Source organism: Anopheles maculipalpis, chromosome X (genome assembly GCF_943734695.1).
Source record: "Anopheles maculipalpis chromosome X, idAnoMacuDA_375_x, whole genome shotgun sequence".
Classification (NCBI taxonomy): Eukaryota; Metazoa; Arthropoda; class Insecta; order Diptera; family Culicidae; genus Anopheles; species Anopheles maculipalpis.
In genome coordinates this window covers 1,012,903-1,036,069 of record NC_064870.1, presented here as the reverse complement: position 1 = coordinate 1,036,069, position 23,167 = coordinate 1,012,903, and the positions used below count along the sequence as shown (strand labels likewise).

The window sequence follows — 23,167 nt, the reverse complement described above, 5'->3', positions numbered from 1 at the left end:
CTTTAATTTACCCGTGTCTGGCCGACGCCGATACGATACACACGCATGTCGGGGACATTCTTCGACCTGCACATGCCCTTGGAGGTTGGGCAAAATGTTTTAGCGGGCGAAAATGTTTGAACGAAAGTTGTAAAATTGCACATGATTTTGGTGGTACGTAAGAGGTCCAAAATTACTTACAGCCAAAATTAAAACAGCAGCATCGACAGCTCATTGTCCTCTGAGTGAGCTGAAGAACATCCTGAGAGTTCTCACTACGCGGGTACGGGTCCGGATGGGTTTTGAACCTCGTATTGTTGAGATATCTATAAGAACAGGCCTTAAATATGCAACATGCCTGTTAAAACAATTTTTTTTTGCGAATTTCCTTCGAGTAAACTGCTACCAACATTCAACGGAAGAATAGTTTTTTCTTGCACTCATGCTCATTCGCCATTGCTTGTCAGCATTCCGCGTTGCTTCACCCTCTCCCTTCTTACAAGTATGCAGCATTCTGTTTGCATCATCATCACAAACGTTCTCACAGCTCCAAAGATGCATAAAGGTGGCTTACGAATCGATTGAAGGTGCATCACTCGGCGGCAGCTGCAACACGATGGAGCGAAAGCATTTCCTCGTTACGTTCCCACCCCCCCCCCCCCCTCCACCCGATCGAGCCGTCTCAACGTGTAGTCAATCGGCGCTTGACGCACCGATTTGCAGCTTCCGCCGGACGAGCCGCGAACCCGCAACGCTTGGCTAAAATATGCGAACGAACCAAATATTTGCTCGAACCGGGTTGCATATCTAAGTGCCGGGTTCGCACAAAACACTCGGCCACCGTTTGCCGGATTGCAGTCGGTGCCCGGATCGGTCCCGACCCAGTGCGGGAATGTAACGATTTTGTGTGGTCGTTGATAATTTATGGAAATGTGTGCCCCGTTCGCCAAAAAAAAAAGTGTGAGCGAAGAGCTTTTGAAACTAGGTCACTAGCGGAAGCTGTAGAATCGGTTCTCGCTTTGCCGTGGATCCCAGGTGGCAGCTTTGCTTCAATCTGGCCGAACAAGCTGCTCAGAAAATTTACTTTAGCATGCACATTTGCGTAAAAATAGATACATTTTCATACTTATCAAAAAGGCGTTCCAATCAAACGCCTGAAGTTATGCATGGCGCGAAGCATAAGACACATTTTGCGCAGCTTTTAAATATTTCAAATGGCAGTTCTGTTCAGATTTTTCCTTCCGAGACCCTCACCAGGCGCAGCAAAATGGCCAGAGCGTACCGGAAGCCAACGGTCGCTAGTGTTTCTTTGCTTTGCAGCATCAGCTCACTCGAATCTCACCTTCCTTTCGCACGCCACGCCTTACCGGTGCCTTTCTTGTCCCGTCTGCCCCAAGCCAAATCTGTTCGAACGGAGAACTGGATTTGATCTTTTGAAATGGAAATTACCTACAACTTAAATTGAGAAGCCTGTCGCTCTGCATTTCTCGCCCCAGCTTCCATTTTGCGTTTGCCCTTATGAACCTGGCAAAGGGAGAGGTGTTCGGTGGCCTTGTTTGCCCAGAAACGAATCAACGCAGCGCAGGAAGCACATCAGTGCAGTGTGCTAGAAAGCGTAAATGGTATTCTAATGTATGCCTTCGGAAAGCCGAAGGCACATTGGTACGGCCGTGAGTGGACGACATGCAAAAGAGCACGTGCTCACTTCGCACCGAAAAGCTGTCCTCCTCTGGCAGAGTATCTCGGTTGGTCCTCCTTTTGGCACTTGTTTCAAAACACTCTAAACTTATTCCCGGAGAGGTGTAGATTGAATTCAAGGTCCTTTCAAACGTTACACTTGAATGTTAGCATCATGCACAAACGTTCACGCAAAAATAAGGATGCTTATAGGAGAAAATAGCCAGTCCTCACACTACGGGGGATCTGGGATCTGAACTCCGATCCTGTCATGTGAAGACCGGCCCCGCTGTCACCTACACCAATGAGTCGCCTAACGCTGTTATCGCTGCACACGAACTTTCATGAGCAATCAACCTCATACATGCGATTGCATCAGAAAAGTTCAAACATTACCATTCCATCACGTCACGTCCACAAAACTCTTAAAGCAAACCGCAAACGGCAATGATTTCGCTTGCCTTCCTCCCCAAATAGGAAGGAAATATTTCTACCATCCATTCAATTAACAACTTCACCAGCACTCATCCGGCGCCGGCACGCATCCGGTGCAATAAAGCAATCAAACACGCGCCAGTACTACTTTCCCGGGCGTACCCGACAGTTGTAATCGTTCCATTTAAGCGGTGCAATAAAGTTCAAGTAAGATGCGAATGAAACACTGCTCTTCGGGTGCAAAAAAAAGACGAAGCTGGACACATTCCCCCCCCCCCCCCCCCAATCCTAGAGAGGCAGTCAGCAATGAATCGTAATTACTGTCCCGCGTGTACTTCAGCAGAGAACCCGTCAGACATAACTACCTACTGAAGGAGGAACTAGAGATGTTGTGGGAGAGAAAGAGCGAGTGTCGGGACAAGAGAGATGGAGCGCAGGATAGGGCGCTAACATAATGCTCCTTAAAGACAGCTCCGGGAAGGAATGTTCGTGGCTGCCATTTTATCTCTTCCCGAACTTCCCCATTTGCCGGCGCACAGCGTTTTACGACCTCGGTAATAAACGTTGGCGCTGGCGAAACACAATTGTCCTTCGGTTTTCGCTGTGCCGGTGCTAATTTCCGGCACTTTTATTCTCTAACTCGGCAAGTACGGCGGCCCGAATGGAACGCACGCTAGACGTTGCGCCCTACAGCAGGGGCAAGGGTTGGAAGTGGGTTTTGTTTGGGGGTCGAGAGGTCGAAGAATATTTGCACCATGGCACATCCTCAATCATCCACAACCAAAACCCGGTTAACGGTACGCCCGGGCCAAATACAGCGCAAACATAACAGGCGCGGTGGTGGAATTTAATTTTATTTGCGTATTTACGATTTGCATAGCCGTCTTGCAGGCGCTTGGGGTGATGTGGTTTCTTTCTTCACCTAGCAGTGTTGTTCGGCGGGCATCCAACACTAGACTTCGTTTTCTAGATTGTGTAGGCGGACTTTTATCTTCTTCTTTTTCTACAATGCACACACACACACACACACACACACAACGCTACTCAAGCATAAAACTGTCTGTGAGTTTGTTTTTTTTTTTGATTTCGTACATACTTATTTTTAGCTCTCTTCGTCACAGGAGAACAAAACGGGCTGTTCTAAAATTATGTGAAAAGTGGATGTGATGAGGTAAGGAGGTAGGTGAAGAAAAAACAAAAAATGGAGGTCCCAAACCTAACCGCTTTTCGTGCGAAAACCGTGCCAGCTGGCAAATTCAATATCCATCTTCATCTGGCGGAAGCAATCACCATCGTTTCCGACCGTCGAGTCGGCACACGGAGAAGATGCCAATTTTGTGAAAACATCTTTGGTCTTTAGTATGTGTGCGTGCGTGTGTGTGTGTGTATGAGCCTTTCAGTCTGCAGCACATTAGCACGGACACCACATGCTGGTGCAATATCGTTGCGCCACTTATGCGCCGTAGCCTAGCACGGCCATTACACCCGTCTCGTCGGCGGTCTAAGCGCGCAAGAAAAAACTTTCCACCACCTCCCCCCCCCCCAAAAAAATCGAGGCCTTCCAGCTGCTGGCTATATAACAGCTGTGGATGGTGGTGACAGTGTGCGGTGTGTCATCTTGTACCAGCCGTGTAACCGTGGACTTTGGGTGAAAGATTTCCTATTTGTTTCTCACTAAGAACAGCGACGTCCTGACCACGCAACCGGCGGATGCGGAGTATGACAAGGGAAGTGAGGCTGGGAGGGGCACAGAAGCTCGAACACTGATCTTTCTTCCCATTGCTGAAATTCCGTTGTGTGCTGCGTGCGACAACAGCCGGAGATGTTTGCTTTTATTTTGTCATAAACTTCACTCACTCACCAAGACGCTTGTGGTTGGGACGCTGGGGGGATGGGAAGCAAGCAATGAAGGAGCCGAAAACAAGAGTTCCAGCACCAGGCACGCAGCGTGCAGCAACAACAACGGCAAGCTCTATGAAGTGCGCTGCTCTGGGCCAACTGTGGCGTTTGCTCCCCATATTGCTCGCCGGTGCCCAAGCGTGATGTATAACTTTAGGCGTCACAGTTTCCCGCCACTGGGTGTGGGTTAACAGAAATAGGAAACAAAAAAAATCGTGTGTATGTGTGTGTGTGTGCTTCTTTCTTTCTTTTTGCAGACAGAACAGAAAAGTCTGTTCCACTCGCTCCAGAGATTGATGAAGAAATTCTTCCGCCCTTGAGGACACCACGCCGCCTCTAAAGTTTCACATTCCAGCGGAGCTGTACGGAGAGTTGACTTGCCATATGGTTACGATTGTCAGAAGGACCTTGGCGTTTTTATGGGAATATTGAATTTGCGTGCGGGGCAAAGGAAAGGGCTCGAAAGCGCTCGGGAATTGGAACTGTTCGGTGTAAAACTTCCGGAAGAAGTTTTTGAGGAGAAGTTCTCTCCTTTTCCGGCTCCTCCCGACAACGCTTCCTCCCTCCACCCACTCCAATATATTGCAGGATTCTTTTTCTATTGGCTTGTTTTTTTTTTGTGGACTTTGCGGCAAATGGCGTCCTCTGTACGGCCTCTGCCTGTTTCACTCTTCCTGCTTACACATGCTCACGTGCTTAAAACGGCTATAGCTGAACTTGGGGCCCGTTTTGGACACATCCAATCACGTATCCAATTGGCGAACGTTTTGCGAGCTTTCATACGGTTCCCCGCTTCCACTGGCTGCCTTTTCTCTTTCGAAACTTTTTTGTTCAATTTTTGTTTCTGCCTCCATCGCTCAGTTGCTTCTTGTCCCGGCGTAAGCTCATGGGAATAGGAAGTGTGCTAGGACAAGTTGACACGACGGAAGTATGTGAAGATTGTCCGTACCCGAGTACAATTACAGGCGGGTGGGGTTTTTTTTATTTCCTCAATTTTATTTTTTCTTCCTCACACTCACACACACATAGTTGGCACTTGCAGCGGGCTCTATGTAATGGCGTTTGACACATGCTTCTAGGGAAGGTGTTCGTCTAAACCTACCAGTAGAGGAGGCTTTTTTTGTTGTGACAGCCCAGTAGTACAAAGCTCCAACAGTGGCAACAACGACAAAAAGTGCCAGAAAACTTACTTCGCTCAAGTATTTGCTGTTTGCATCACAATTACCCAGAATAGGCCGATCTAGCGCGTTTGGCCCTTTTTTGTTCGTTTAACGGTCGAATTTCCAACATTTTGGGATTTTTACTTTTATTTTTTGCTTCCTGTGCCTGACAGCTACCCTAGTGAACATTATTCTTGCAGCTGCCATTTTTTTTTTTAGAATGACTCCCCTTGAAACCAGACTAGTGAAAAAGCGTAAGTCAAATTGCTTCTCGCTGTGCAGTCACCATGTCAGAGCACGATTTGGAGGGTAGGCAGAGTTTAGCTGTAAAATGTTCAACGTTGGGGCTGTCAATTGCACCAGCTTCTTCAACTGCTGCTGCTATCTTTAAATTGATTTTGTGTGCTGATCAATCTATGGAGCAGGTTTCAAAAATCTTCAACGAACGTGAACATTCGAGAGGAGCGTGCTTGCATCACACACGCTGAAAGAGCTGTGCTACAGTCACCCTACTACAATGAATGTCTAGTGCTTCGAAATGTCAAACGCAGGCAGGACTGCAACGCAAACTGCATGCATGTCGCATTAACACACATAGATGGGAGGTTTTGCACAGGCTTTTCCTTCGACGAGTGGCATGAGTTTTTCAACGCCTGGAAGTATACAATCTTTAAACGCGCCGTCATTCTTAATTAAGTATATTTTATTTTATTTGAGTGTTAAATGGATAAGTATGCAATCTATATAATGTTAAACACCTGTCACTCGACAAGTGACATTTTACTTCGACAAATATGAGCTCTCAGTTGGCGAATCCAACGCAAATCTTATCGCGAGTTCTTCGTATAATATTTGTAGTAAGGCGTGTCCTCGAAGGTTGTTTAGCCCAAACCGGAATTGGTCTTAGTATATATTAAGCTTTTAATTATGACACGTGGTCCAAGTAATGTCCAGCCAGTTTTAGACGAGTGAAAATCGCCAATGTTAACAAGGCTCATATTTCAAATTTTACTAGAAACCATGACTCGTCGTTGTGGATACCTCTGAGCTGCATTGCCCAAAGGTGTTATCGCTACCGGACAACATTCCTCTACTTCGGAACTCCCTTGCCTACCCACAATACTAGCAACTGAAGTGTACTCGTAATGAAATTAGGCAAACTAAAGTGCTAGAACATGGTGTGCGTTTACCTACTCCGCCGCGGCGAAATGTCCTCAACCTCTGCACGTTTAATGGATGCTGATCATTGAGATGCATTTGGAAGCAGTGAGAGAGAGAGAGTGAGCACGAGAGCGGTACGTCAGAGACGAGCTTCACCACAGCTTTCAGGGTTGTGCGTCCCGAGTTTGCGGTCTTAGGTCCTCTTACATGGATGCCACTCCGAACCGTTCCCGACCCACGCACCCGGTTAGACAGGTGGGTTTGGCGAGATGTCAAAACGTTCCGGGCTAGCTGCTTGCAAACAGATCAAATGGCACAGAAGGGCGTGGAGAGGGAGGTCAAACCTGGAGCGAAAATGTTTACCCGGCAACACCTCCGGCAGAGCGTACTCCCGGTATAGGTGAGCATTATTAGATGGAAAGTTTCCACCCAGTCTTTAAGATGTTCCAGACTCCAATGAAGGACGATGTGCCGCTGTTTGCTGACACTTGCGGGAAGATGAAAGTTTGATCAAATCTAATTGAATTCGCTCGTGATTGTTCGCCATTTTGGGATGCTTGATTGAGACGCGAGACGATGCTAAATGCTTCCGGACCGATATTTGCGTGTTCGAACCCGTTGTTGGCTTCTGTAGGGCAACTTTACATTATCAATTGTCGTGCCGACAGGCGGAAAGGGGTGGGGAGTAATGTTGGTACAGTAAATTGCTGTTCTTTCGGAAGTTGATGTAATGGAGCAATGGAATGGAAAAGAGTGAAGATGTATCCTTCATCACGTTTCGTTACGTGCATTGCACGTTGCGCACACACACAATAGCGCCATAAAGTATGCAATCCGATTGTCAAACTGCTTGAAGATATGCAATTCCAAGGCAAAATACGTCCTACCCTACCGACAGTGCCATTTTGAACTGCGTTTTGTGTACACCGTTTTGCAAACACAATTTTATACGACAATAAAAGTGGGAGACCGATTGATACCTGCACTTCCTTTGCTTGAGTTATCACAATGGAAGCGGCACGCAAAGAAAGGCTACCGAGAAATGTCACCCATAAATGGATTGCATTTCCATTTTATACCATTCCATTCTCGCATCGCTGCTTTGAGTGCATCGTTCGAGTTGCAATCGACTTGACTTTAACGCTACCCGTCATCTATCAAACACGCTCACGTTAAGCACCAACCAACCGAAAAACCCCCATCATCGCTCTTCTCCTTTCCCGTCACGCCAACGTATTGTGCCATTTCGTTTATTACTATTATTATTTTTTCCCCGTTTGCCATGTGACATTTGTCCTACGCGCGCTGGCACACTCACCCTTCGCCACCGACTCGATAGAGCCACCACGAAATGGCACCCAGCCGCCACAAAAGCCGCTAAGCGTGGGAAAACATGGAAAAGTGCTTAGGGGTGGCATCAGCTTTGCGTTTTGCAATGCTGGAGCGAAAGAGCCTGTTCCTGGGTGATGCGTTCGCGCCTAGTGCGCCTTTAGTGTTATTCTTTCGACATTATCTTACCCGCAATAGATCACTTCACACGGTGCTTGGGTTAAATCCTGCTAAAGTAGTGCTATTTGCCCCCAAAATTCTGCACGATCGATAACAGGGAAAACTTTACTTTAGAGCTTAATTTTTCACTTCCTTTTCTTCCGTTTTGCTTCAGACGTTCCATGCCTATTTGTTTGATGCTGTCGTGTAGACATAGCAGGACCGGAGAGCAAAAAGAAAATGCACTTCACACGATCATCAGCCAGTAGATAAACTTTACCAGCTGTCACGCGGGCTTTCCCCTGTTCCGGTGAGCTCTAGGAATGATTATTCAATCGGAAAGGATTTATTGAATGTCGGGCAGCCGCCCCAAGTGCCTCCGTGCTCCGTGTGTGTTTGCTTTTCTACCAGTTCTACGTGTCTGTGTATATATTTTTGACTGCTCTTTGTTTCTTGACATATGGCCGGATATTTACATATCCTTCCTATCGAAATTCGGCAATACCGTACACGCAAACCGTGCCGAGCTGACGACAACGCAATCGCGATTGATGTGCGAATATTAATGTGCTGTTTATTTGTCTAGCTTGATGTGGGGAGGCGTGGCAGTACGTCGCATCGATGTGCGTTTGTACCTCGTAAAGGCGTAAAGCACACGCGCTTTTTATTAAAGTTAGAACCTCACTTTCTGGGGGCACGTCGCCAGTCTTCAAACGGCACGACCCAACAAACCAGGGTTCGCCAAATAAATTTGACAGCGGGCCTGACCTAGCGGGGGTTTGATGCAGCGTATAGATTTTTCCCGTATCATTAACCGTTTATATTCACAATGTGCATTCAGACAATTCTGACAGCTAATAGCATCGAGACAACCGAATCCCATAATATTCACCGGCCAGAAAATCCATCCATAATTAATGTTCCTACAATATCTTGTTATTTAATGCGATCCGCACCATCTCATGCGCCGCCGCGCCCGAGGTGTTAGTTTAATAATTTATTCACCCATATCTGCTAGCGCATTTTAACATCCTTTTCTTCATCTTTCACTATCTCTCTCTCCCTCCTTCCATTTTCATTTTACTTACAGGTGTGCATCGTGCAGAAGAAAGACAGCGGCAACCTGTTCGCGATGAAGTACGTCAGCCGCAACGTGTGCATCGGCCGGGGTGCACTCGGCGGTGTGCTGAAGGAGGTGGAACTGCTCGCCTCCCTGGAGCATCCTTTCCTCGTGAACCTTTGGTTCTCGTTTCAAGGTAACTTCGGCTGTTACCAACACACGAGACGTACACATCACGTGGCGGACGAGCTGTGTAAAAGCCACCCATTTCGAAGGTCATTTTGACGACGACGACGTGTGTGTGTGTGTGGGTGAATGTGTTTGAAAAGCAATGTATAGCTGCCTGCCTTCAAGTATACAGTATCTACAGTAACAGGGAAAGGATTAACGAAGGCTGCCTCAATGCAACGCTTAATGGTGGCAGTTTATTTAACTCCAGTTTCCCTCTTGCCGATGCGCCTACCGGAAGCTCCACAAACCTGACACGCAACGCTTTAATGATTTTTCTTCCATTTTTATTACCGTCCACCTGCACCGCCACTGCTGCAACTGACAGCTGTCTGTGGGGTTGCTGTATTCTATTTACTCGCCAGCGAAAGAACCATTTTAAGGCTTCCCTTTCTATCGCAAAATCGCTCTCTTGTTGGTAGATCTTTTCAGAAACTAACGAAGACTTAAACTAGGGGAAAAAAAAACCCATTCACAAAATTATTTACCAAAAATGTCATACAAATCCATGCTGGGTAACACACACACCATTACACGGAAGTGTTCTACATATAGATTTCTTCCAACTTTTTTGTTTTTTCCCCGCGATAGGAGTGCTGAATAGCTTGTAACTTTGTATGAGGAGTTTTTTTTGTTGAAATTTTTTTATTTATTTTCGCATTAACTCGGTTAAAAAATGCAGGTGCTGGAGGTCCAGCAGTGCATAGCACGATTATCACTCGGTGAAAATAATAAAGCGATAAAAAAAAATTACGCCAACCATCAGCTCAATACAGCCACAAACAGCGCGACAAGCGATTCGCTACTGCACCTAACTAATACATCGCTACCTAAGCGGTAGTGTACTGTCGAGCGAGAAACGGTTGAAAACGTTCAATTTTTCCCGCTCACCCTTCACCGCTGTGTCTATCTCTTTTTCATCAACAGATGAAGAGGATTTGTTCATGGTTTGTGATTTGTTAGCCGGTGGCGACTTACGTTATCATTTACAGCACCAGGTAAGGGAAAACAAATAGCAACTAAAGCAAAAAAAAAAGATAAAAATAAAACATGGCGGCAACAGCTGAACGTAAAAATTACATTTATTTCACTGACCGTGACTGTTGTCTGTGTTTTATTTTGTTGTTCGTTCCATTTTGCAGGTGGAATTTTCGGAGGCTGGTGTGAGCTTGCTGGTTTGTGAGCTTGGTTCCGCGCTGGATTACCTGCAGAAGCAGCGCGTTGTGCACAGGTAAGCCGTAACAAAAGTACTTTTTCCTATCCTTCTCCTCACTTAGGTTTTTTTTTTAAATCCTTCTCCTCGGATCGATGCAAAAAGTAATGCGAAACCGTACTGTTACAATGTCCATCCCCAGACACAAAAGCACCATTCCCACCGAACAATCTTACCGAATTGGGAATTTAATTAGTTGTCGACGGTTTTCAGGTTTTTTAAACTCCGCAGCACAAAGTTTTTTTCTCGCTTTGCTCATCGCTGGAAACATGCAACATTGTACAGCAAATTTTGAAATCAAGTTGGCTGTAACGGTTTCAAGTTCGTTAATATTTTAGTCTCGTCTGCTTAGTCTGCTTAAGTCCAGTGATGGAGAAGCTCTCATCATAAACCATTGATCTTAAGCCACAAATATTTGCTAAATGAAGCTGCTCTAATGCTCCTTTTGAAGCTTGGTCTGCTCAGCCTCCGCACGCTTCTAACGACTTTGAAGACATTTTGTCGTTTATTTTTCGCTTAATAATATACGCCGCGTGTGTTTTTCATCGATTCTATCTATTCACCTGTCGGAGGCAGAACAGCTACCCTTTTTTCTTCGCAAGAAAACGCTGAATAAAAAGAAGCGTAATAGTTTGATGGGTATGAAAGCGTATAAAAAGCACCGGGGCATAGAAATTCGGATCGGCAAAAGTTTAAGGGTGTGAACCTGCTGGCGCTGCATGTGACACATCCTTTGCGGTTCGTGTAAACACCCACTTAAGAGCGCACACACACACACACAAATACCCTCCCCCGATCCGGGTTGGGTGCTTCGAAGTTGAGCTCCGTAAACGGTCGTGCTGAACGTGTAAATCACCCACTCCGGTAGGAAAGTTAAACAATTTCGCGCGTCTCGACGCTTTTTGCAAAACCATTTTAGATCTCAAACATGTCACTCATACCAGCACACACACACACAATAACTGATTTCTTTCCGGTTTCTTGCGCAGCCCATCGTTTCGTAATCCTTTCCGTGGTGTTGCATTGCCTAATGTTGACATATTACATTTTTCATTACAAATTGAATCATGTTCACTGCTCCGAGCGCTTTGCGCGATTTTGCTATGCTCTGTCTCTCTGCATCAACCGTCGCAAGCGTCGCCTAAAGCTTACGCCTAAAGGGAAGCGGAAAACCGTACGAACAAAGAAAGGTGAAGCGCGGGAAGTGAAACGGGAAGTGGAAAGAAAGCTAGCCACACAAAAACAAAAGCCCCTCCCCGGTTGGGAAAGGATAATCGACGGGAAGCATAAATGAAATCCGTCGCTTCCGTTGGCATATTTACCGGGCTTTATGAATATTTCATTTGGCACGTATTATTCACCTTTTTTTTTCCTGTTGCCTTTTCCTTTGCAAATACGATCCCCTACTGGTACGTACCATTAGCTTTCCGTTTATGGACCGTTTCGTCGCACGCTTACGTACGCGCCATGGGATACTTGCGAGCAAGAATAAAAAAACAAAAAACAAAACAAAGGGAATAACATTTGTGTCACTTTTGCTACAGTTTCCTGACATTGATGGTCGAGAGCGCGCGTGCACGTGTGCGAGTGATTAAAGTGATGGCTTCATGGTTTTGTATTTCCATCAGCCATTGACATTTGCATGCCTTAAAGTTTTTGAAATGCTGCATAACCAAGGCAGTAAAGATGATGAAGCACCAGGCGCCTCCATCAATCGGGTGGTCTTCGCACGGCAGGACCGTAGTTTAGTTCCCATCCAGACCGTTTGAGGGCTCATCCGTGGGAGAACCATAATCACCACGATAGTGTCCTTTCGATACAATGGCGTCAAGACAAGACACCCAACAAGGTCGCCATTATGATGCGATTATGATATAATTCGGCCTCAAAATGTCTGCATTCTGCTGCCTGTGAAAGCGATTCTATAAAGCCCTATCAGGCAAGCTCAAGCTATTCCACCCCGCGCACCATTCCGCTGCCCGTAATTGCACCAATTTAAAAGCCCTCGTCAAATCAATTGCATAGCTTCGCTCGTCTAAAGGTTGATTGAAGTTAGCGAGCGAGGCTCTGTGTGGGTTAGCACACCTCTAGTTACATTCACACTTACGTTACCCCTTGTGGTAACGACCTCTCTAGTCTCCCCCATTCTTCTGGCAGGACTGTGGATGCCAGAGACGAGCGTTAAGGGGACAGAAAGTAATCGCATTGTCGACTGCTCTCATAACAGTGGCATTACGTGTGCTCGCCATGGTAACAGTGAGCATGGAGAGGGAAGGGCTTTGAATGAAGTCTGCTTCGGTGGAAATTTCACCCGCAAAACCGCAAAAAAAAACTACTAATGCCCGCCGAAGTGTGCTGTGCCGAGGATATTCGCAGCAGGAAGCCTCTCGGGCATTCGAGTAGGCTTAATAACTCCACCACCCAGGACACTCCCCCTGCGTTGGGAGTGTCCTCCATTTTTTTTGTAGTTGTTGTTGCTTATTTTGCTTGCGTGTGTCCTTCAAATCGAAAATCTCTCCAAAAAGTAAGCCTCACATTGACACGCAAAAGGGCCGGTTTCGTGCAGGGTTGAGAAATTGCTTCAACACATGCTTTTGTCATGTCGGTCACATTTCACGCGCTCGCACCACGTTTGCTCATCTCACGTTGTTCGACTTCCCCTTATCGTTTCCTCGACCACCCCTCCCCAAGTGTGTGTGTGTGGCTATGAATGGGTGAAGGGCAACAAATCTTTCCAAAGCCAGCACTATTAACGATGCCTTCAAGCAAATCCCTACTCGTCGCTCATCACTGCTGCGAAAGCCAACCCTCCATCTCCGCCCCCCATGCCGGTTTGATAGGTTCTTTTGTGTCGATATATCCATCACACATATCCATACCCGCTCGGGAGCTGCCAGGTTGGGCATAACAGCATCAGAAAGACCAGCAAAAGAAAACACTAAACAATATGTATACCAAACTCACCGTAATTGATTCCACGCCCTCCAAACGGGGCTCGTTTCCCTTGTGTGCGTTAGGTAAGTGTATTTCCATTTCCCCCTTTTGTGATGCTTTAATGAATATCATTCGTCAGGATCATCTACGGTCAGGCCCTTGCGTTGTGTGTGTGTGTCCCGCCAATCCCAATACTCAGCATAGGAGCGCTTGTGTGATACACACAAACGGTGACACATACAATTTTTTCTATAAATAGAGTCCCGTCACCGTGTCCTTGGTATGCACGCCACGCGTTGACTGCTCGGCCGTCTGTATCAAGAGGTTTGCGTATTGCTTTGTATACCGAGAGCAATCCGCCTTTTCCGCCTTCTTCACTTTGACTGACACAACGGAACGCTTCGATGGGCTGTCAAATGATTTGCTTGTGGCTTCAAGACGAGGCCCAAATGTTCCGTTGCGGACTATGTATGCATCGATACCGTATGCTAAGCCACTCTATCTGCCTGTATCGCAACGGAGAAGACATTAACGTTGCTTATCGGATCATTGCTTGACTGCTGATGCCAAACAATCAAAATAGGAATCTCAAATTATGCTATCAAACCTTGCTACATCACATAAAGTTATACACAGGCGCACTTTGAAAGGCATTCTTCTTGGCTTGATGACCTACATGGGTCACGCTGGCCATTGAATGGCTTACTAGGTTTGATCCTAGTCCTCATTCCTCAGTCCTCAGTCTTTGAGGTCCCAAAAAATCTAACATCCCACAATAAAGCGTTCAGCAGATAGCTCAAAAGATTACCAAAGTAATGCGAAGCCTTTTCAACCCATCCACTAGGAAACGATCTTGTCAACAAATGTCTCTCTGTCCCCGCTTTGAAAACATTTGCATCCAAACACACCGCTCGGACAACAGACGCTTCTCCGCCATGATTGAAATTAATATCACTACTTCAAATTCTCTTGCCCATGTCGATGCTTATCGAGAATTCGGCCTCCCTTCGGCATAGGCAAACATAGCACACCCTCCCAATACCCTCCCACACTTCGATAAACCGTTGCAAAATGTTGTCAAAAGCTTGATTCGATTGTTTATCTCCATCGTTGACGAATTTCGAACCACTTCATCAATCACTCGAACCGGTCTGCCCCGTGTCTCGGGGCACAACCGGTCGCGTGATGGCAGCGGGATAGTCGTACTGGCACGTTTCATGATTGAATTTCAACCACCCGGGCGTTGCCTCACGCAGCGTTGGAGGTGGTGCGTTCTCTGTGCGCTGATTCAATTTCAGCGATTCAGCAAAAACCCGGTGAACGCATTTCCTAACAGTAGTAGCGCTCAAAACAAAGCAAAAAAGTCTTCCAACTTTGGAACGGTGTTCGCGCCATAATCTGCAGCGCCTCGGTTTTTCGGCACCATTTTTGTTTGCCTCCCACAAGGGACCACACGCGCTTAGGTGCTCCACGCGTGCTGATCTATTTTGATTGGGAGAAAACAATCGAGACGATGGAGTTTATGTTTTTTTTTTGGGGCCTTTTTTTATTTTTGTATCTTCGATGCGAAACGAAGGATTAGAGTCTCCCACACCAGCGACACGATTGCTCCGGCAGACGACCGACACTTGCTCGCAGCTCGCAGCGCCACACACAATCAATAACGTGCTCCTCAGCCGTATCATTATCACATGCTGATGGTGATAATACAACACCGGAACGCGTTCCTGGCGCCTAGAGCATTTTCCACCCGTCGCCCATCGTCTGTGGCGTCCTCTGCCAACACACCCCTGGCAGGGAGAATGATTTAATCAGATTTACATATAAATGCAGTACCGCTTGCTGTCGGTGCTCCTTCACGCTGAACGAACGTGTTTGCAGCGAAACTTTTCTCATCTCATTTTACCCCTTCATCGATGCTGCTTGGCCGCACTTTCCCATGAAGCCGATAGATTCGTCGTCGGGCCATCATCATTACACCCCGTATCATGATGCGACGTTTGCAGCCGCTTAAACGAACGGCGTACACAGTCATAATAATCATCATTTATGTATCACTCACAGCGAGACGCACTTTTCTACAAAGTACCGGGCGCCTCCATTGTTCCACGGTTAAGACGATATGGTCAACGAAGCCGCCTCTGATGAAGTGTCTATTCTGCGGCGTAGATTGTGTGCTGTCATCGCTCGCGTTTGTGCGCGTGAAATGCGTGACAGGAAGTGAGAAAATAATTAAGAAACCAGACGACCAGACTCCGGCGCGTTTCCGGCTAAAGGCTGGCACGTTCAGGAGAATTTAATTTCGACTGCTGAGGTTTTTATGGTCTTAATTAGTTGTTTTGCTTGTCGATGCATAGGACACACGCATTTGCAATTTTTTTTCTTAAACAAATTTCTGGACAGCACGGCCAAAGGGCATTGAGAGATGAGGATGATCGTGACAGCTCTGCTGTCAGTGTGTGTAGCAATGTGGCACTGATATGGGCATGGATCCGACTCCTCTTGAAGCTTGACACCATAAGCTGCCAGCTCTAAGTTCCTAAATCACTTATGACGAATTAGTAGCAACAAAATTACTATCAAAGGTCGGGCCACGTTAAGTGCACCAACGTGGCACTACAGCGAGCAAAGAGTTAAGTTTTCCTTTCCTGTTTGCTGTTTACTTTTGCTGACCCGAATTACCCCACACATAACACTCTTGTGTCGGAGTGTGTGCTTAGCAATGTGGTACAGGTGTCAGCCCAATCCCTCATCCGACACATGTCACCGAGCCCCTGCTTCTCGCACACTTTTACATCCAATTCAATCTTCCAATTAGCACGTAATTTTCCATTAATTATAAACGCAAACAGCCGAATGAGGTTCTAGCATCGCGCCGAGAGCACTTTTCCCCCTTTCCCGTTACATTCTACACACACACACCCACACACTCCTAAGCGTGAGGTGTTGAGCAATGATGGCGGCAGACGGAGGGCATCGGAATGTTGACGCTAAAATTAAAACACCAAACATCGTTCAAGCACGTGAAATGTTACCGCGCGCTGTCTGTCGGGCTAGCCTAGCTGGCAGCCGAAAGGATGCAATGCTAAAGCCAGCCACCCAGCGCACTTTTCTTCCCTTCCGCTTACTTAGCTACTCGCTATCTCGAAAGGATGATCCTCGAGCGAATGGAACGAAGCAGGGTAGTGATTGGATGGGGAAAGTTGAGGAGAATGCCAATTAAAAAACTTTTTCCCAACCTCATCCGGAAGATCCTGAGGGCGTGCACGTTGGACAAAGGGAAGCACCTTGTTTTGCTTACACGGAATCATTAAAAGCGAAGCATCACACACACACACACACACAAAGTTACCAAGGATAAACATTTCGTATCCTTTCTTAATGGTGAATGGAAGATTGATAATACACCGAAACGAAATCTGGTCGAGAGTTTGCAAGCGTGAAAGCTGGAGCTTCTCTATTGACATTATGGGTTAACTCATTAACTTTAGCTTTACTTTTATTTTATTTTATTGCTCTTTGCCGTACCTGTTGGGCAAGCATTCGTGAGGCATTCGCGTACTAATTAAAAAAAAAAGCTACCGTGGGTTTACGCATCACTTCTACAACCTTCAACGCGTTGTGTTTGTTCGGCGTGCCGTTTCTTTTGCACTCGTCATTGTGCGACAAATAAATCTCTACACAAATCCCGGCCCGCCTTATTGTATCACACGCTAACACGCTGTGCGTTGCTTTTTCCCTTTTTCTTTCTTTCACGCCTTCCCCGGTACGATCGCCATTCGCCACTCACTTCAGGGACATCAAACCGGACAACATCCTGCTGGACGAGGAAGGTAAGTACCGACGGCTTAAGACACACACACACACTTCACCGGAGCAAGGTTAATCCAGTGAAAGCGCTGGACCGCTCTTTGCCGTGTTTATCCTTCGGCACGGCTTGACTGCGCAACAATAATAGAAGAATAAAAACAAAAGCGTTGAGCGAGCGTCGGCAAGCAAAACGACTAAAGCGGCTAAGAAAGAAACCGGCAAGAACGACGCGAATTACAGCAAACCCGTGTACGTTATATTTTTTCCCCTGTCAGCGGCGGAAAACTTTGCCTACCTACAGGCGCTCGGTCCACCTTCCGACGCCATCGTCGTCGATTGTCACGCTAGGGATTCGCTGGGATATTATTTACATTCCGACACCCTCCCACATTCGCTGTCCGGTTTCCCATTCCATCCGTACCGCCTGTTGGACGTTCGGTTGCCGCATTCGCTCCGGCATTAAAATATGAACTGACAATCATCTTCATAATTTTATCGCTTCCATCTTTTGGACCGTCCCCTCGAGGGCCGGCCGCGTTCGGACACATTTTTGGCCGACCGTACATCGAACAGCAAGCTCCCCGGTTTCTCTGCGACAGCGAGGTTTGAGGGGGGGGGGGGGGGGGGAAAGATAACATTCAACCAGCAGCATAGTGATTTCCGGTCAAAACGAACGCGTGTGCGTACGATTGTGGGTACGGCCGAACGGCGAAGCAACCCCTTTTTTTTACGTTTGCTTTTATTGATAGCAGCAAAATAAGCTGTCAAGCGAATAACAGTTGATGCGTGAGAGGGAGGGGGGAAGAATTGACCGAGGGAGATGGAGCGAATAATGTATGAATGATACAACAGGACAACGTTAATGGAAATCGAATATATCCTCTGCTCGATGCGTACGATAGCTAGTCAGACAAGCTTGAGGACAAAGCGCCGCAATGTATGCTTAACACATGACACATCACAGCCACGAATGACACCTGTATGTTTTGTTATGACTTATAAATTATTTTAAGGCACCTCAGCTTAGAAAGGGCTTTGGGACTTCCCGTTTCTGGCTAGCTTTGGCTTGATTTTGCTCGCAATTTTAATGTCAGGCAATAAGAAAGCAAAAAAGGTTACTCAGAGAGCCGATCGAAAGTGCTTACGAAGGTGTACAGGAATGATGCTTGATAGCGTATCATGATGTCGAGAGTGTTTTGCTTAAAAAACGGGTCTCTTCGCAACCTTTAAGACTGCCATTGTTCGAAAGCACCGAGTAGTTGTCATTGCTTGCGAAAAGCGCAAGAATAGGTATTATTTTTTTAAAGGAAGTGAACTGCCAGGCCCTTTCCAAATAGTTGCAACCTTTGGGCACTAGAAATCTAAATAAAGCGGGGCTATTTTTACCCGACAAAACCGGGGTTCTAATCCCATCCGGACCGTCACCCTCGTTGTGAAGACTGGCTATTCAACAACGTGGTATCAGTGAGTCTAGTATGCCTAACCTAAGAAGGTCGTTAAGCCAAGCCGGGAAGAAGAACTACTGGCTAATGGCTTGAGATAATCTGAAAACTAAAGCATAAACCGAATGCTCTAACCAAAGCAGGACAGCAAACGTTTCGCCGGAAAATGCAAAACGAATGAATCGTTCAGATAGGGAAAATGTAAATCCATTTCCATTACCTTCTTTCATCTGGTTCCGAGTAAAAAAAAAAAAAATACAGTCCACCATTTTGGTTCTCCGTTTCCCAAATCTTTTAGCATAAGTTTCGCCCGCTCTGTGGAACTTTGAACAATGCACAAGCTGTGCTTCTCATTGAAAAGCAATCGCTAGAAAACGGGAGGTCCTGGACCAAGCCAAAAACTTTTGCGAAACTAATCAATGCAAATCTAGTGGAAACGGGGGTTCGAGTCGTCGCCGACATTGGCGAAACAGCATGATTGCATTCGTTGCAAATACATGATAATGCACCATGCATTTTCATGTCCGCCTGTTGGCGGAATATCAGTACGAATAGGTCACAATTCACCCGCTAGTACGATTTATTCTACCTCTTGTTATTGGGCCAGGTATTGCAGCAACCTGCTGGAGTTTGCTAGACGGTGAAGCACAGTGAAAACCACACGAGAAACAATTGCCGAAAATGAACTGTTAGAGGAAGTTTTGTGAGAGTGCAACCTTCGATGGCCTTCACTTAACTTTTTGGTAAAGTAAATCGCTACTAGTTTTGTAAACAAAACAAAAAATGAACGCCTTTTTTTTAAAGAAGAAATGCAAAATATACTAAATCTAAACTTGAATTAAAAAAAGGCTCCCCTGAAACTTGTAAAGTTTCTGTGCATGTAAAATAAACAGCAAAGCAGGGAACAAAACCGGGGGGAGGGGGGGGGCAGGGGCTCGCACGCTTCGCTGACCGTTCAATTTGTATGGCTGCGGTGGAGGCGGAGGCGAACATCCTGAAGGCCTTTTCTTTTAGTTTCTATTTTCGAACCGAACAAGCAAACAAATTGCGAACCGCGGCCATGATTGGCGTGGAGGAGGCGCGGCAGCACGCCACCAACAAGCAAACAGCTTGAGATGAATAGAACAATTTTTCCTTGCACTTGTCTTCCGGTCCGCCAGTCTGTCTGCCGGCACAGCGTTGGCTCACTGCTGCTGCAGCTGCTGGTCAAGAGCGGGTAAATTGTTTTGCATATTTTATGACCACTGGCAAACTACCGTGAAAACCTGTAGTGCGTCAACTAGCGCGGTTGCCTGGGAGGGAAGAATAGAGAGGTAAGTTGAGGGAGAGAGAGAGAGCATGCAAACAAAACAGAAAAAAAACACTTTCAAACTGCAGAAAGCAACAAAAAGCAAAAAAAAAAAACTGGACCGAGAAAGCTATGGCACCCGGTGTGATGATGGAGCGCAAATTTGTTTCAACCTCCACCCGGGACAAGTAAGCAAGAACGTAAAGTGGACTGAAAAGTATACGGCAAGCGTACTCCTCATCGTTCCGAATCGATATGTGAAGCAAACTGTACAAACTGTCATCGCATCAAGCTGACTTCATGTTAGAAATTTTACTTTTTATTGAAAATTAACAGCAAAAACCTGACAGTGTGATTAGAATGTTTCTTCAAAACATGCTGTACATTACTGTTTATGCTACAATTGGACAACAGAAGTACCATGGAGGCGCCTGGTACTTTAAGAGATTTGTTTTAATTAATCGCATGTGAATACACCGTATTCCGTTCCCTACACATTCCATACAAGAAAAACAATTGATAGCATTAATGCTAGTGTCAATTAGCCGGACAAATGATCCGGTACCAGTCTATCGGCAAACATGTAACTTGTATTAAAGCAATGGAGACGCCTGGTAGTTTACGAAGTTGAATTTCACTAAACGCTTTCCACTAGCGCCACAGTCCATGATACTTTAAAAAGTAATTATTTTATTAAGTACATCCTTTCAGCAGCTTCTCGTGCAGCTTTTCAAAGTACATATTTCTGGTGTGAAGGAACGATAAAATACGTTACAAAAGTTATGCCAACGGATAGCAGAACCCGCAGTGCCCCGGGGCGAGTGATCGGTAGCAAAACCAATACACCATAAGTACGTGCAACTAACTCGCTGCAATTGCAAACTGTCAAACCGCTCGATTAGAACCAGAGGTTTGTGTGTGTGTGCGGCCTGAGAAAATAGTGGACAGCTGCTGTTACTAATGGCGAATTTTCTCGCTGCAAAAACCCCCTCAATACAACAGTTTCAACCGTCACACCGACCAAGTGACATCCCCTTGGTGCCTGCATTCATCTAGCGTCTGGAGCAATGCAGGAGAAGGTACAAAACTCTTGCCGCAATGATAGTTTTACAACCCCCCCTCCAACAGAACAAATTGCCAATGGCCAATCTCGAGTAAGGAGTGATACCACTGCTTGAGAAAAGTATAATGAAATTATCAGTAAGCTCATTACTTCTCCTCAATCACTTCCTTCCCTGGCGACTCCTGGCCGCGTGTTTCTCGAAGCGAGCAGCAGCGATCTGAGAGCAATCTGTTTTCCAATCACTATTGCTGCATCTCGATTTCTCCTGGGAAGTGAATCCAACTTCAACTTGGATGTAATAGAAAGAAGAAAGGGGGAAAAAAACGTTGCAAGGAGCGCAAACTGATCAACTTCTCGCTTTCAAACGTGGACAGGTGATGGTGCCACGAAAAGAAAAGAAAAAAGGAACGAACGTTTTATCAATTCATTTTCACTAGAAAAAATGGAGTGAAAATGAAGCATTCAATGAAAATATTGCACGTGGAATACCGTACTGTAACTCCCTCGATAGCGCAGACAAACTCCGATATTCACTTTTCTCGAAGGTGTTCAATATAGCCTCTCGTCTCTTGATTGAAGAACTTTTTCCGTGAAGTACTTTTATTTTTTATTTTTTAAAATCAAAGCTATACTTTCTTTGATTTATTGATTCGCTTGTACGGGCATCAAGGATGATTGGCTTTTTTTAATTAATTTTGGGAACAAACAACAAAAGATTATATCAAGAACAAGTACAGACAATCGGGCATTGCATCTAGAGCTAGATCATGCTCGGATATTATCTTCACAGCATCAACGTGTCATCAACCGCAAAACAATAGAGTGCCCTAATCGAAGACGAAAAATATCAAAGGATCAAACCGAATCTAAACTGCTCCGCCCTGGCACCAAACCGTACAGTGCGATTCTGCACTGTACTGTAAGAAAATAGAAGGAACGGAAACAACAAACACTCACACAAAGGCATTTCCTTTTCACCCATTACCAAGAACCATTAGAGAGTATGGGTTTTTGGTCAGGGCGGCAAGAATCACTGCCGGGCCAGAGAAAAGATCCGTATGGCCAGGCCGAGAAGAATGTGGGTTGGTGTGTGCAACCAAAACAAAAAAAAAAAAGAACGAACCCAAACGAGCTCTGAAGAAGCGGCAGCCGTACGAATAATAGCTTCCCGTTCGATTGGATCCAATTTTCCAATCAATTGACGGTTCCCGACCCTAGCCGTCCGTTCCGGTTCCCTAGCCAACACCCCTTCGTTCGGTTACGGTGTTTGCATGCGTTCAGCAGTTGGCCCTTGGTTTTGCTCGAGGACCCGCAAAAACCTACCCCGGATTCGCACGCACTCGTCCGTGCGAACGCAACCATCGGAAATCGGCCGCTTGAAGACGCTGCCGAGATGATTATTTTTCCGAATTGCATGCTTCACATCGAGGCGTATGGGGGGAAAAGGGGGAAGGGGAGGGGTTTGCTGTTGCCGGAACCTTATATGTCGCCCTTTTGGACCGATGATGATGGGATGCTACACTAGCGTCCTCCCGCTTGACAGTGCTTGAGGACGTGATTTCATTAAACAGCTTGGCTTTTTTTTCCCCCTTTCCCTTCTTTCATTATTGTTACCGAGCTGAGCGTGTCCTTTGCGGTTGCCTGTTGGCATGCCGGTTCGTATAACTCGGTAAGACGATTTTGGCGAGCTAGCAAAAGAGTGAAGCAATTTGTTATAAAGCAGATTGTCCTCTTTTGTGGAATCGTTTAATTTAACCCGTTAAGGAAAGGTCGGTCGGATGATGGATTCCGGAAAATAGCTTCAAGAAGAAGAGATATTTTAATGGAGCGTAAAATATTTCTCAGTTTTCTGTGGTAATATTTGACGTATCGCTGCAGATGCCAAGGAATGATTCTTTACCCAGTTTTAACAAAAAAAAGCGAACAATAATATGCTGCTGTGATCGGATCCGGAATTGGATCCAATTCGGATCGGAGTCGGATCTAAACCGTTAGCCCAGCATACAGCTAAATGCCTAAATAATCAAAACACGCTAATGGAAAAAACGCGATTTGTAAACTATTACTTACATGCGCCCGTAGAGCCATTGCCAGTGTGACCCTTATCAACATACAAATATTTTCCATTGTGTTTTCCCTATCGCACCAAAATCTCCCTCCAATCCCGCCACAGGAAAGCAACATAAACAGCCATCACGTCGTCGGTCGGTCGGGCCCGGTACAGGCGTCAAAATTTTTGACAATCGTGACGCACATTCGTACGACGGTGGGCGCCAAATCGAAGTGTTCGGCAATCGTGGCACGTCCTAGGGTCCTCCCTGCCAAGCCGA

The 23,167-nt window shown here is 46.1% G+C and overlaps 1 protein-coding gene across 1 annotated transcript in view; it reads left to right on the top strand.

The window, feature by feature from the left end:
- Positions 1-23,167, top strand: part of LOC126557644 (serine/threonine-protein kinase 32A) — a 38,832-nt gene that overhangs the window by 11,429 nt on the left and 4,236 nt on the right. Inside the window, exons 3-6 of the mRNA XM_050213498.1 lie at positions 8,890-9,055; positions 10,015-10,085; positions 10,230-10,318; positions 17,030-17,067. Coding sequence (XP_050069455.1) covers positions 8,890-9,055; positions 10,015-10,085; positions 10,230-10,318; positions 17,030-17,067 — 364 coding nt within the window. The remainder of the gene's footprint in view (positions 1-8,889; positions 9,056-10,014; positions 10,086-10,229; positions 10,319-17,029; positions 17,068-23,167) is intronic.